This window comes from Lytechinus variegatus, chromosome 8 (genome assembly GCF_018143015.1).
Source record: "Lytechinus variegatus isolate NC3 chromosome 8, Lvar_3.0, whole genome shotgun sequence".
NCBI lineage: Eukaryota > Metazoa > Echinodermata > Echinoidea > Temnopleuroida > Toxopneustidae > Lytechinus > Lytechinus variegatus.
The window spans coordinates 13,340,558-13,354,172 of NC_054747.1; the positions used below are offsets into that span (position 1 = coordinate 13,340,558).

The window sequence follows — 13,615 nt, forward strand, 5'->3', positions numbered from 1 at the left end:
GGAGCGAGTTGCTTAGATTTTAGTTGTATATATATAATTATGTTTTATTGCAGACCACAGGTTGGATTGATCAAACAAGTTCATGTCCGCTCCAAGTATTTGAACTTTTCAAAGTCTGATTATGCTCTTTGTGGAATATGATATGTATTGATAATGTCCTACAAATGCACTTAAATCAGTCATTTACGTCAGATAACGAGTTTACTCACGAACTCGGGGGCGGTGGTCGAATAGATAACATTGCATTTGTGTCATTTTTATCGCCCCCTTGATCATCAATTTGTAGTTGTTGATTTCCTGATTGCACCGTACACACTCTAAAAACACTGAGTAAAATTTTACCAAATATTGAGTAAAAAGGGAACATGTATGTTTGCTGGGTATTTGTTTGTTACCCCATATTGGGCACAATACATGTTTTAAGGGTAATTTCAACGCAACATTGCGTAAAATTTACAAAATATTTTTGATACTTTTTCCCAAAACAACATGCATTTTCCCATTTTACCCGATATTTAGTTAACCTTTTTGTGTACATGTTGAGATCTTTTTTGAGCTTCTAATTTGCTTATTTTCTTTCATTGTCATCGGAAACAGGATTTTGGTGGAGTCAAAATGCAGAGTGCAGTCTCCTCTCTTCCATTATGTCTCGGATTGGTACTTTTGAAGTTTACAATGGTAAGGATACGAGACTCTTCTATATAACGACATGGCCCTTCCGACCATACCATAGACGTATTATTTTCCTGGTTGTACTACTTACATTGCAGTATTCATGTTGATAAATGCGTTTTGAGCGTCCTAACTTTACACAAAGTGGGTGGAATCAGATGAAGTTTTTATCAAGACTGAGTTTGAAAGTTAATTAAGTTGAGCTGAATAAATCAATTATTATGGAAATGGATAGTTCTAGAGAATGAACAAACTACTACAATATCATATTGATGATGAATACATATAAATCATAATAATTGGATGCGAGAGTAACGAATGTGCTACTTATTTAAATATTGTAGCTTAATTACTGCTAGACGTGCTTGATTATAATTTACCTACATGACAAAGGGGTATGTTATGACAGCTATACCTTGTATATATTATTACATGCGAAAACGTGGCCTGCGGAGCGATTATTCTAGATAATATTTCAAGATACAATCATGTTTTAGAAAGTGTTTTATGTGTATTCATATAGCACCCGATTAAGGTAAAGTGAGCCAGAGAGGGACCAGATATTTTGAATGTTTTAAAATCAAATATCAGCATTTCAGAAAATTGTGTTTGCTACCGAAGAAAGAATCTTGATGGGCGTTATCATATCTCTCTATACGTGATCTTGATAAAGTGATCCTAACGGGGAACCAGTTCAGAATAATCACCCTTTTAATACTCCTCTTTACTCCTTTGTGTTTGTATAGTATTTTGTGTCTATTTTTTTTGTCATTTAATGTCATTACGAATTGCTTTCAATTTTTGGGTTATTCATCTCTTTGGTGTATTTTATACAAGCCATACTTGGTTTTCTCATACACCATGTTCCAATCAAGTACACTGCATTTGTGTGTGTGTTTAATTGTACTTTTATTATCTTTTTTTTTGTCCTTTTTTAACCTGTTATCGTACGTTTCTACTGATTTGTGATTACATGTTTTTATCGAATTCTTTGAATTGATTTGGAAATAAAGTTTACCTTTACCTTGAATTTCATTATTTATTTCTTTTTATCCAAGAAATCAAAATGATGCATCGTATTTATCCTGTTTCTTTTCAATCATTTCATGCAATCTTTGGCAAGATTCTAACGGTGTCAGGACAGGGCTGGTTAGACCCCCTCACGACGTACGTCCCATCGGGAAGGAACACATCCCTGAGATGCGCGTTCATCGTTATGCCATCCTCTAGCAATGCCTCTCAGCCAATGAACGCGTCCAACGCAATCACGTGGTCGGATACAGGAATACCAATATTTTCAGAGACAATCCGCCTGACGCAAGAAGCAAAGTACGACAATTTTCGCACCAGTGTTCAGGCCAATGAAGAATTCGTCGAATCTATTTTACATATCACCCTGGCTGGCCAAGAAGATGAAGGAATGTTTACGTGTATCCATGGAGATGATTCGGGAAATGTGACGTCACAAATGGCTAATCTGTATGTAGAAGGTTGGTATCGAAAAAACAAAACAAAAACGAAGTGCAAACTGCCAGGGGGGGGAGTGACACACCAAGAGAATAGAAACACCCTCTCCCTCCCTCAGTGGCTGTTAATCATAATTTAGGTTTTGAACTGCTATATTTTTATGCTGAGTTTTTCCATGGGAAGCGGGAATGCTGAAGCACCCCCAAGATTATCCGGGGGTGGGGGGCTGCGTGTATTATTTCCATTTGCAGCACCCCTGAAATTGTGGTAGATATGACAAAATGTAGAATTGTAATTCCTTTTTTTGCTTCTTAAATTTCTCCCCCCAAATGACCTTGGTTTTTTTTGCGACTCCCTTTTTTTTGCTTGTCAAATTTACATCAGCACTCCAGCACTCTCCCTTTGAAAATCGTTCCCAGGGCCCAGCCATCGAAAGATCAAAGATTCCCTTGGAGCTTTCCTCCTTTGAAAACAGACAAGCAAGCAATTGAAATGAAAATTCCTAGAACCGGTGTGTTGGCTCAGTTGGTAGAGTGTCCGTCTCACAATCGGGAGGTCGGGGTTCAAACCCCGGCCGCGTCAGACCAAAAGACGTTGAAAGATGGGAGTTGCTGCTACCCTGTTTGGCGTTCAACGATTACAGGGATAGAGCCTCGTCTGTATGGCGCTGCACAGCAGCTCCCGGGCCCACGATCAATTGGGCAAAGCAAATTTTCGGAGTATTTCATTTCATGTCTATATAGAACTATAAAATAAAAAAAAATATGGATTTTATTGGTTCGGACTGTCACAAACAGTGTGGCCTTATGGTTTAGAGAATTGGACTCTTATTCCCAAGTTTGTGAGTTCGAATCCCCACTCTGCCCTTGTCTCCACTCTAATAAAAAGGCCCGAGAGTAATATCGGTCGTCTATAAAATCAGCTACTGATTAACCCATGCAGACGTAACAATGTTTCCTATGTAACTGGTTACATACCAGCTTGGCGTTTACCAGCAAAACGCTGTCCAGCCGAGTTCCTATGGGAATTACCATAAGCAGAAACAGAAAAAATTCTTACATGTCTAACATGTCTAATGTCTGATAATATAATTTTATATGCTGTTACATTTCCTATTTAAATAGCAGATTTTCCCTATCTGTCTCTATATAAGCTCGCTCGCATACGAATAATTGAAATTTATTTTATCGGGTGAGCTGAGAGAGCCCAATCTTTTCTCGTCCCCCATTATGAAAATCCTGACTCCTCTTGTAAATATACTGGCCGCTATACGCTGAACTCAGGTTTAAATAAAACCCTGAGGTTTCACAGGCTTAATTCATTCCCCATAGACTCATGTGTTAAATTGGCACTTTAAAAAATTCATAAAAAATAAGGATGAAATTCGGGGGTTGAATGTTTACTACCAGTGGATAGGATTTATATCTGGCAATCCATATCTGACCAGAAAAGGGTCCCTCGACCGGCTCATTTTAAAAATAAATTGGCGTGTTTGAAGACACCTTCGGGGGGAGCAGATTCATCACCTCAAACAGCAAAATAGCCCTAATCCTTCCGCCAGTGAAAATATAGTCCAAAATTGGTGATATTTCTTCCCAATTTGGGAAAAGGAAGTTCAGTAATTACCAAAAATCGAATCAGTGTTAGATGGACAATCATATGCATACACTTTGTCTATCAGCCATATTAAAATAAAAAAATAGCAATGGGTTAATTGGCTCGAAAGAATATTTATAGGCCCGTGAAACCCTGATTAAAGCTGTGGTTTAACTATGGAGAGCCGATTGGGGCACAAATCCCCAGCAGAACACCCAATCTATTAACTCATTTGACACTCAAATTGTTCGTAATTGTCCGGGAATGATAACTGAAGTATTTTTGTTTATTATTGAAGCAAGAGGTAAAAGATGAGTAAACATAAGAGATTTACAATATAAACAAAATTTTTGAATTTTTGGCCCACACAATTCTGGCACAGAATTAGATCGGTGGTCTGAGTTAAACCTGACTTCAGAATACGGGCCACTGAGAATGATGTACGCAAACGTATTTGGTTCTAAAATTCTGTAATATCCGAAGTTTCGGTGCATGCTTTGTAGTATTAACGGTCGTGCCGGTTACAGCCCGATAGACCGCGGATCCGATAGACCGCGGGCCCGATAGACCGCGGGCCCGATAGACCGCGGGTCCGTTAGACCGCGGGTCCGATAGACCGCGGGTCCGATAGTCAGCGGTGTGTGTAAAATTATGATCAGGACAATATAGTGAAATCCATGTCATCAAGAGGTCAAAAGGTCATTGATACGAGTCCATGGGGTTCTATAACGATGAACCACAGGACAATCGCCCCCTGACATTTACTTCAAGGAAAATATCTCTAAAAGTATTTTTATATAGTCAACGGCGGTAAAAAAATATGGGGATAATATTTTCCTTGAAGTAGTTGTCAGGGTGTGATTGCCCTAATTGGGTTATTGTTATAGAACCCAGCCGCGGATCCAGGATTTCGAGGGAAGGGAGGGGAGCAAATTTGACCTGATGTTTGGCGCCCATGTGTACTCTTCGAAAAGTGGCGCCCACTCCCTCCCGGCCAGGCTAACTTAAATTATCTAATAATCACATTAGAACAAAAATAAAGACGGCTTTTTAATGTGTTCTTGAAAAAAATCCATGAATACATAAATACCAAAAGGTAGGGGGACACAGGGGCGGTTCCAGCCTTCGGCAATAGGGGGGGGGGGGGGTGGAAATTTGTTTCAGCCATATTTTCCCCAATCGGCAGCTCAAAGGTAATTTTTGTTTGTTTCTTTAAAGGGGTAGTCCTCATTAGTCACTTCTTGGCTTTTTTCTTATAAATTAATACATAATATCATAATCCTCATTTATATAATGCGAGCACGAAGCGCGAGCTAATTTTGGGGAAAATTTTATGTATTTTTTTCCTAAAATTTGAACTGATTCTGGGCAATGTTTGTTATCCTGAAAAAGACATGTATGCAACTTAATAATTACTACGAACGCAAAGCGCGAGGGGAAATGAACTGATGAAAAAGATACCTGTTAAAGTAGCATTTAACAATGAAATAATGCGAGCGCGAAGTGCGAGCAGAATCTTTTTTTACCCAAAGAAAAGTAATTCTAAGCACTTTTTTTTAACTCAAGCAGAATAGGTATATGAGTAAACAATTAAAGCAAGCGCGAAGTGCGAGCGGAAAATTTCTAGATTTAGTCCTATAATATTTACTGAACGATACACTCTATTCATGATTTGTAAATCCTAAAAAATATGAGTATTAATAATGCGAGAGCAAAGCGCGAGCAAAAGAAAAAAAATATACATTTTAAACTGGTACATGTTAAGGACTGCTTGCACTTAGCCATGAAGGCGTCACATATTTCAACAATCAAAAAATGCGAGCGCGAAGCGCGAGCTGAACATTTTTTAACTTTTTTAAAGAAAGAATGGAAAATTTCAATCAGTTTTTGTAATCATGAACAGGATAGCTATGTAATTTAACGATTGATGCTAGTGCGAAGCGCGAGCAGGAAAAAAAATCGAGATTTAGACCTAAAAGTGGGCCACTCTGTTCATGTTTTGTAAATCATCAAAAGGATGGGTAATATGGGGTCTTCCTACGTTAATAATGCGAGCACAAAGCGCGAGCAGAACATTTTTGAAATTGTGATCTGAAACTGGATAATGATTTGAATTAGAGAACAAGTTGGGTATCTGAATAAACATGCGCGAGCGTGTTTCATATTAAGACCTAGAATCTAGGCATTCTAAATACAACTTTAATCATGAAAATCATGAAACTTTGATAGTCCGATCTGAAAAAAGAGTAAATTTCAGCTTTATATTCCTAGCACTTTGTAGAAAAATTGTAAGGTGGATATGGATCGCACTTAAAAAAGAGCTGATATTATTATTACTTTAAGTTTTGACATAGGACCGGGACATCCTTACGACATGCCATCATATGAAAATGATGACTATCTTCCTATTTATCTTGCTAAGCGCAAGAAGAAACAAAGGGACAATTTAATTATTAAATTGATATCATAATTAATGCCTAATGAGGGCGCGAAATCTGATGATATCATGGCATAAAAACTGGATATTTCACTTTTGTGATTATGAATAGGATGCATCAGTTTATATATTTTTAACCATTAATGCGAGCGCAAGTCGCGAGCTATAATTTTTGATAAACTGTCATGAAAAGGGGATTTTAAGTAGTTTGTTGTATAAACATTATTGAAACATTCATATAACTCGCCAATCAAAATGCGAGCGTGCAGCGCTCTAGCAGATGCGCCTTTACAACCAGACCAGAAAAGGGATATTTTGAAATCTTCATGGAATACACGAAAATATAGGTACCTGATAAATCAAAATTTGCGAGCGCGTAGCGCAAGCAGCAAATGTTAACATTCAAACCATAAAATTGACATTTTTACAGAGCACTTTTTAAAAACCAATTTGTAAATTACACAAAATAATGAAAGTTCGATTTCCGAGGTGAAATATGTGTTGTATATTGACTTCAATACTTGATATTCGAACTCCATATTGAACAAGATATGTAAATCACCTACTAGGCAATGTGAGCGCGAAGCGCAAGCGAAAGTTTTATATAGTTGCACGAAAGATTCTTTTTATTTTCCAAGTCTTCCCCTCATCTTATTTTATGCCTTCGTCGTCCTTCTCTTCCTTTTCTCCTCTTTTTTTCCTTCTTTCTTTCCTTTTTTTTCTTTTTTTGCTCCACCAAGAGGGGGGGGGGGGGCTCAACCCCCTGGATCCGCCTATGGGGACAAGGGGCGGGAAAATATGACAAGCAAAAAAAAGGTTATCATCGCCAAAGTAAGGTCATCTCGTCCCAAAATACATGTTTTATTTCGATTTAGAATGATATATTTCTGTGATTATCAAAGACCAAAATAGTAGGGGGACATTTCATATTGTGCCCCCTACTATTTTGAGTAGGTGGGACACGTCCCCCTGCCCCCCCCCCCTGGGATTTCCGCCCATAATGTAATATCAATGAGAGCGCGAAGCACGAGTGATTTTGGGGGGTTTCAATTTGGTCTAACTTCTCACCAGAGTAGGCCCTACTAGAATATTGTGAACGGGAGCTGTAGTTTCTGTACTGTTGTTTTAGTATACCCTTCAATATTATTAATGATAACCTCTAGGAAATATGCAATCTCGACTAATTATCCTCATCAGTAGCGTATTTATTCAGCATGGGTGCAGGGGGGGGGGGGGCGAGGGCACCAAGATAAAAAATAAATGAAATGGGGATAGACATTAAAGAAAATCTGATATTTTATTCTTGAAAAACACATTGAGGTATCTTACAAGACCTAAATAAATAATGAGAACGCGAAGCGCGATCTGATTTCTTTAAAAGAATTTTCCAGTATTTTATCCTGAAAGCCTAAGTCAGGGGCGGACTCAGCTTCCGCCAATAGGGGGAGGGCCATTTTTTTACCCATATTTTCCCCGATCGACCGCTCAAAGTTGATTTGTCCAAGTGCCGTAATGAGCCAACAATTTCGAGGGGGCTCGATATGGCGTATCGCATAAAATCAATAAGAAGTTTGCAGTGAGCGAAGCGAGCAAGCAAATATGTTGACACTTTTATTACAAAAATACAAGGTTGTGATAGATCTTGACATAATATTTGGAAAATAATAGTATATTTCATCCTAATCCCTTTCCTTTTCTCTCTATTTTTCTTAGCCTTGATTCTCTCTCTTTTTTTTGGGGGGGGGGGGGGGCAAACGCCTATGTCCTAACAGTCATTTCCTAGATTTACTTTATAAGCAAAATAAATGTGTTATAATCTCATAAGCTATATGCAAGCTAAAAATTAAATTTCATGTATATTGCCCTGAAAATTTAATATTCTGGGCAATGTTTGTGAACCTGAACAGAACGCGTATGTAACTAGATAATTACCACGAGCGCGAAGCGCGAGCAGAAATGTTAAATATTATGGACTGGTCGAAAAGTTAGTCATTAAGACGATACATATTTCAACGATTAAACTGAAAATTTGTGATATTCCAACCTAAAAAGATGAGATTTCAAATCTCCCAATGGGACATTCGACATTCATTTCCATCTCTCTTTTTCTTATCTTTCTTCCCATCTTTCTCTCTTTTTAATATTATTCTCTTTCTATTTTTTCTTCTTCTTTTCTTTTGGCTTTTCTTTTCTTTTTTTTCCCTCTTCCTCTTTTTTTCTCTTTCCCCCATAATTACTTATCCCTTTTTCTTTCCCTTCCCATTTTTTCTCTTTTAATTTTTTTTCTTCTCCCCCTCCCCCTTCCACTCTCTCTCTCTTTTTATTCTCTTCTTTTCCCCTCTTCCTCTATCTCTCTTTTTCTTATCTTTATTCCCATCTTCCTCTCTATTTAAATATTCTTCTCTTCCTTCCCCTTTTTTCTTCTTTTTCCTCATTTTCCTTTCTCCTAGCTTTCTTTTCTTGTCTTCCTTTTCCCTCCTCTCTTTTTTCTCTTCTTTCCCCCTGTTCTTCTCCCTTTTTCTTTGGCTGTCCTTTCCCCTCTTACTCTCTTTTCTATTATCTTCTTTTCCCATCTTCCTCTCTCTTTTTATTTTCTCCTTTTCCCCTCTCCCCCTCTTTTTTTGAGCGGTGGGGGGGGGGGGGGGTGGGTGAGGCAGTTCCCCCTCGCCCCCATGGATCCGTAGTCTACAAATGTAGACCCACATCTGCAGTGTGTGTACCTCAGCTGATTCAACGAGTCTGCGTAGCAGACTAGGTCTACTGAGGCTGCAGAAATGGCTCGCTTCGCTCGCCCTTTCAGGCTGGTTTGCTCAAACCAGTAGCAGATCCCACCTCACGAGCCATTCAGAGTTTGCATAGCAGACTAATGGATCCGCACCTGATAGAACCCCATGGTCTCGTATCATTTGACTTTTGAACCTCTCGATGACATTTGATATATCTGATCATAATTTTACACGCACTGCGGACTATCGGACCCGCGGTCTAACGGACCCGCGGTCTATCGGACCCGCGGTCTATCGGACCCGCGGACTATCGGACCCGCGGTCTATCGGACCCGCGGTCTATCGGGATGTCCCCGTCGTGCCGATAGAGCGATCAGATTTGGTGGCTTTTCATTTAAACCATATAAAATGTTAAGAAGAGCTAAAGATAAGTTCTTGATCTAATCATTGACATATTGATGTCACTGGCGGATCCAGTTCGCGGCAAAGCCGGCACGTGCCCCCCTTTGAGAGGCACATTTAAAATTTGTAATGTAAACATTTTGTTAAAACAGAAGTGTGTCCCCCCTTTTGAAAGTGAAGACATTGGTTTTATTTTTATTATTCCTTTTTTTTGCTAGTGTCAATATTTTTCATGGACGAAATATCCTTAATTTTTTTACATATTTTTTTGCTCGTCATTTTTTCCCCGGAAAAATCATGGATCCGCCCCTGATTCATGTGAATTTATCAATTTAGCCATTTCACTCTACAATTTAACATTCTATATTATTGATATGCTCTGTCAACAAGGAAACGTTTGGACACTTACTTGGCACTGCGTACTCATTGGAGACTGCCTCTTTCATGACCAATATGATCTCATTGATTTTCAAATTACATTAAATCGTTGTTCTCTTTGTCATGTTTGTGAGACATACTCAGCGTTCGTGTAGAAGTTAAGTACACGATACAAAACTATTGTTAGTCCTGGCAATTATCATGATTTATTAATTTCACTTTCGATTATTTTGAGATTTATCATACTGATGTCACAAAATCAGAACGGCTACATCCTTGTTGAACCTCATAACCAACACACTGTGCTGCTAATTAGTAATATATATATTATTTTATGGTACCGGTGATAAAAAGGCGAAAATGGCTGATTTCGACGACAGTAAGTAAACATGACATTTGATACTTAATTATTATGATCAATTTGTGGGTGAGTTTTGGGGTGTGGGAGAACAAACAAGCAAATGTAATATGATTCTTTTGTTCTGGAAATAATCATGATGTAGTGTAGTTTATTCATTGGCACTGGTGTATAGCAAGGAATGTTGCACAATAGTTAGTTATCAATCTTCGGTATGCTTTATTGATCAATACCACTGAGCTAGATTAACGCTTGTTTTTATTTATTTCATTTTTTAAATTATATCTTGGGTTAGTCCCAAAATATATTAGTTATGCGAAAGACCAAAAATAAAAAAAAAGATCAAGTAGAAATGACGGAAACTGTCATTAGTTATACTTAGCGATTTTACACAAGATTACTCATCTGGTGCCAGATAAGCATAAAACATCTTTTTATTTTTTTGTCCTATAAAATGGCTTACCATTTCACAAGCATTTTTATGCACTAAAGAAATCAGGATATATTCTCATATCAAATGACGAAGGTAATTGCTAAAGCAGCCACTTTCGTTTAGAAAAATAAAAGAAATATCGAGAGGGCGCGCAATATAGGAAAGAAAAATAAAAATTTGAATTTTGACGATTGGAAAAAAATAATAAATGGCCGCTGCATTTCTGTCAAGATTTGAATGTGAGATAAAATTCAAGTATAACTCACATCTTGGCTTTAGGTGTCAAGAGAGACCCAACAAAAAAGATCATCTCGAAAAGCATGCAGACTTTCTATAGCGCTTACAGGAAGTGGAGCATACACAGGAGGCCTTCTACTACAGGGCACACATGAGTATTACAGACCCCCATTCACTCACGTGTTATATCATAGCTCATCAAAAAATCATTAAAAATCAATCCCTCGATAGATTTTGCTTTAATTCACTGACATTAGTCACAATTAACAGTACATTAAGACTTGATATGTCATGTGATCTTTACTTACGCCTGTCCGGCATGCTTTGCGCGCGGTTGAATTACTCTCATGTGCCCTACAACACTGTTCATCCCTGTGGAAAGTCTATCCATAGAGCTATTCTACTGCATCCATCGTACACTGTTAGAAAAAATAAAAGAAGTTCCTGCAGCAGAGTCTCGAGAACACCTGTAATCTTACCGAATTGCGTAATCTTACAGGAAATTGGTATTTGATGTATGGAATCTTACAAATTTCCTTGAATAAAACACCCTTTTCCCTTTTTAAACAGACCTGTTCTGTTAAATTGCAGAAAAATTCTTGTTTTATGAATTTACAGAATGATTATTACGCAATTCGGTAAGATTACAGGTGTTCTCGAGACTGCTTCAGGAACTTCTTTTATTTTTTCTAACAGTGTATGCTCTATGGAGCAGCAGTATTACACCTCACGAAAGGGATGGAGAAAAGTCTTGAACAGGCACAACATCAGCTGTTCAAGCAAATCCTTGGTCTGCCTAGAACAGCAGAAGCAGATGAGGTTGTCTTTCTCCTCCCTTGGCCCCTTCCTCTTCTTTCTCAAGTTTGACCTTGAGAAACTCCTCCTGATTGGTTCTCCCCATACTAGATTTGAGCATAGGTCTTGGCTACATGCTTACCCCCACTATCAAGTCCTGGCAGCTCATCCTGGACAAGTATAATCTCCCTGACCTTCGCTCTCTTCTGCTCAAACCCATGTCCTACATCACGTGGAAGAAGATCTCAAATAGGGCAGTTACAAACAAGGTTAAAGATGAGGTACTGGCTGCTATTCAGTCAAAATCTACTATTTCGCTGTGGAGGAACATAGATATACCAGCGTCAAACGCACTCTACCCCTAGTCTACAAATGTAGACTCACATCTGCAGTGTGTGTACCTCAGCTGATTCAACGAGTCTGCATAGCAGACTAGGTCTACTGAGGCTGCAGAAGTGGCTCGCTACGCTCGCCCTTTCAGGTCTTTCAGATCTCACCTCACGAGCCATTCAGAGTCTGCATAGCAGACTACTCTACCCCAGCTCCAGTAGCTCCGCGTTTCTAAGACGAGCCGTTATCAGGTCACATCTAGTTAGTCAGACCTATGCAACTCAGGTTAGTTTTGATAAAGAAGGCTACTTCTCCAACTTGTCACCTATGTCATCAAGGTGATGAAGACACCATCCACTTCAGAGCTAGCTGCCATGTGTTTAACACACACCGTGATGAACTCCAAGTGGAAGTGAGAAAATGAGGCCTTCCTGCATCGATCTGCTCCTTATTTTCCCAAGACTGCTGTGAAGACTATGCTTAATCCGTTCTATTACCTGTCCATCCAAAACCTTCCATGCAATCTTCTTCCATGCAATAGAAGGTGACCACTAAACTCTTACTCTTCCTGCACACAATCTACATCTTTCATACCTCCTTTCTCCCTTCTCTCTCTTGAATGTGTAATCGTATTGTACATATCACCGATACCTATTCTACTCTGAGGAAGTCCTTTGTGCTCTTATAATTATTTATACAACAATGCAGCAACAAGCTGTAGATCTCCAGGATCAGCGGAGGAGGAGGAAGAAGAAGCTACATGTATGTGTGCATATATTGAAATTCACCCCAAAAGAGTGCAACTGTAATTCTATAGGATTTGTCTCTCCAGATAATAGACTCTAAAGGCAAGCGCACACCTTACGACTGGTCCACGATCCGAATTTGGGGGAAAAAATCGCTCATCTTCTGAACATTCTGGGTATGAAAAGTATGTTTTCATTTGAGCTTCATATTAACTGAAAAAATAGTAATATAACAATTTTGGATGGTTGCAAGCCTTAACTTCAGAGTAAATGCCTAATTATTTTAAATTCGTACGATTGCTTTGACGTCATTTTAACTAGATATCAAATTCCCTTTTATTCTAATAAGGATAAAAGCATAGTCATATTTGAACATAGGTATTTTTACGGTGATTTAGAACATTACACAATAAGATATTCCATGTCTGAATATTAACTTAAAATTCCACTTCGTTTTATTCCAAAATCGGATCGCAGATCAATCGCAAGGTGTGCGGTGGCCATAACACATTTATGTAACAGCGTGAATAAGTGATTTATGATTATTTTTTTCTAGACCCTCCTTCATCAACGACGCAATGTAATGATCATCTCTACAGGAACCTCTCCATAGCATTCGGGGTCATCATCTGTATTCTGGTTTTCCTTCTTGCACTCTTTATTTTTATCTTTCAGCGAAGGAGGGAGAGAAAACCAGACTCAGGTTAGCAAATGTCGACTTTCGGATTGTTAACACAAAAACCCACATTCAAAAAAGAAGTGCTAATTTAGCACCCAATGTCCTTGTATATAGTGACTGCACTTTGAAATAGAAAATCAGCACTCAAGTGCAGTCACTATACAAGGACATTGAGTGCTGAATTAGCACTTCATTTTTTTAGAGTGATACATTGTTGTAAATCATGAAAAATAAGGCTGCCATCGAACAGTCTTGAGGAACACCATCACAATTTCTTATGCATAGATTGGATTAGTTCATGTTAAATGTTACATGATGTAATCGATGGATAATGGTAAACACAAGATAAATTTTACATT

At 38.4% G+C, this 13,615-nt stretch overlaps 1 protein-coding gene across 3 annotated transcripts in view; it reads left to right on the top strand.

The window, feature by feature from the left end:
• The window catches only part of LOC121420007 (tyrosine kinase receptor Cad96Ca-like), a 32,658-nt gene that overhangs the window by 3,361 nt on the left and 15,682 nt on the right, over positions 1 to 13,615 (top strand). For 2 of the 3 annotated variants that reach the window (XM_041614521.1, XM_041614522.1), the window contains exons 2-4: positions 598 to 678; positions 1,796 to 2,162; positions 13,134 to 13,280. In XM_041614521.1, the coding sequence (XP_041470455.1) occupies positions 616 to 678; positions 1,796 to 2,162; positions 13,134 to 13,280 (577 nt within the window). In that variant the 5' untranslated portion in view covers positions 598 to 615. Of the gene's footprint in view, positions 1 to 597; positions 679 to 1,795; positions 2,163 to 9,627; positions 10,058 to 13,133; positions 13,281 to 13,615 lie in introns of those variants that run through there. The other variant, XM_041614523.1, reaches the window with a different exon arrangement.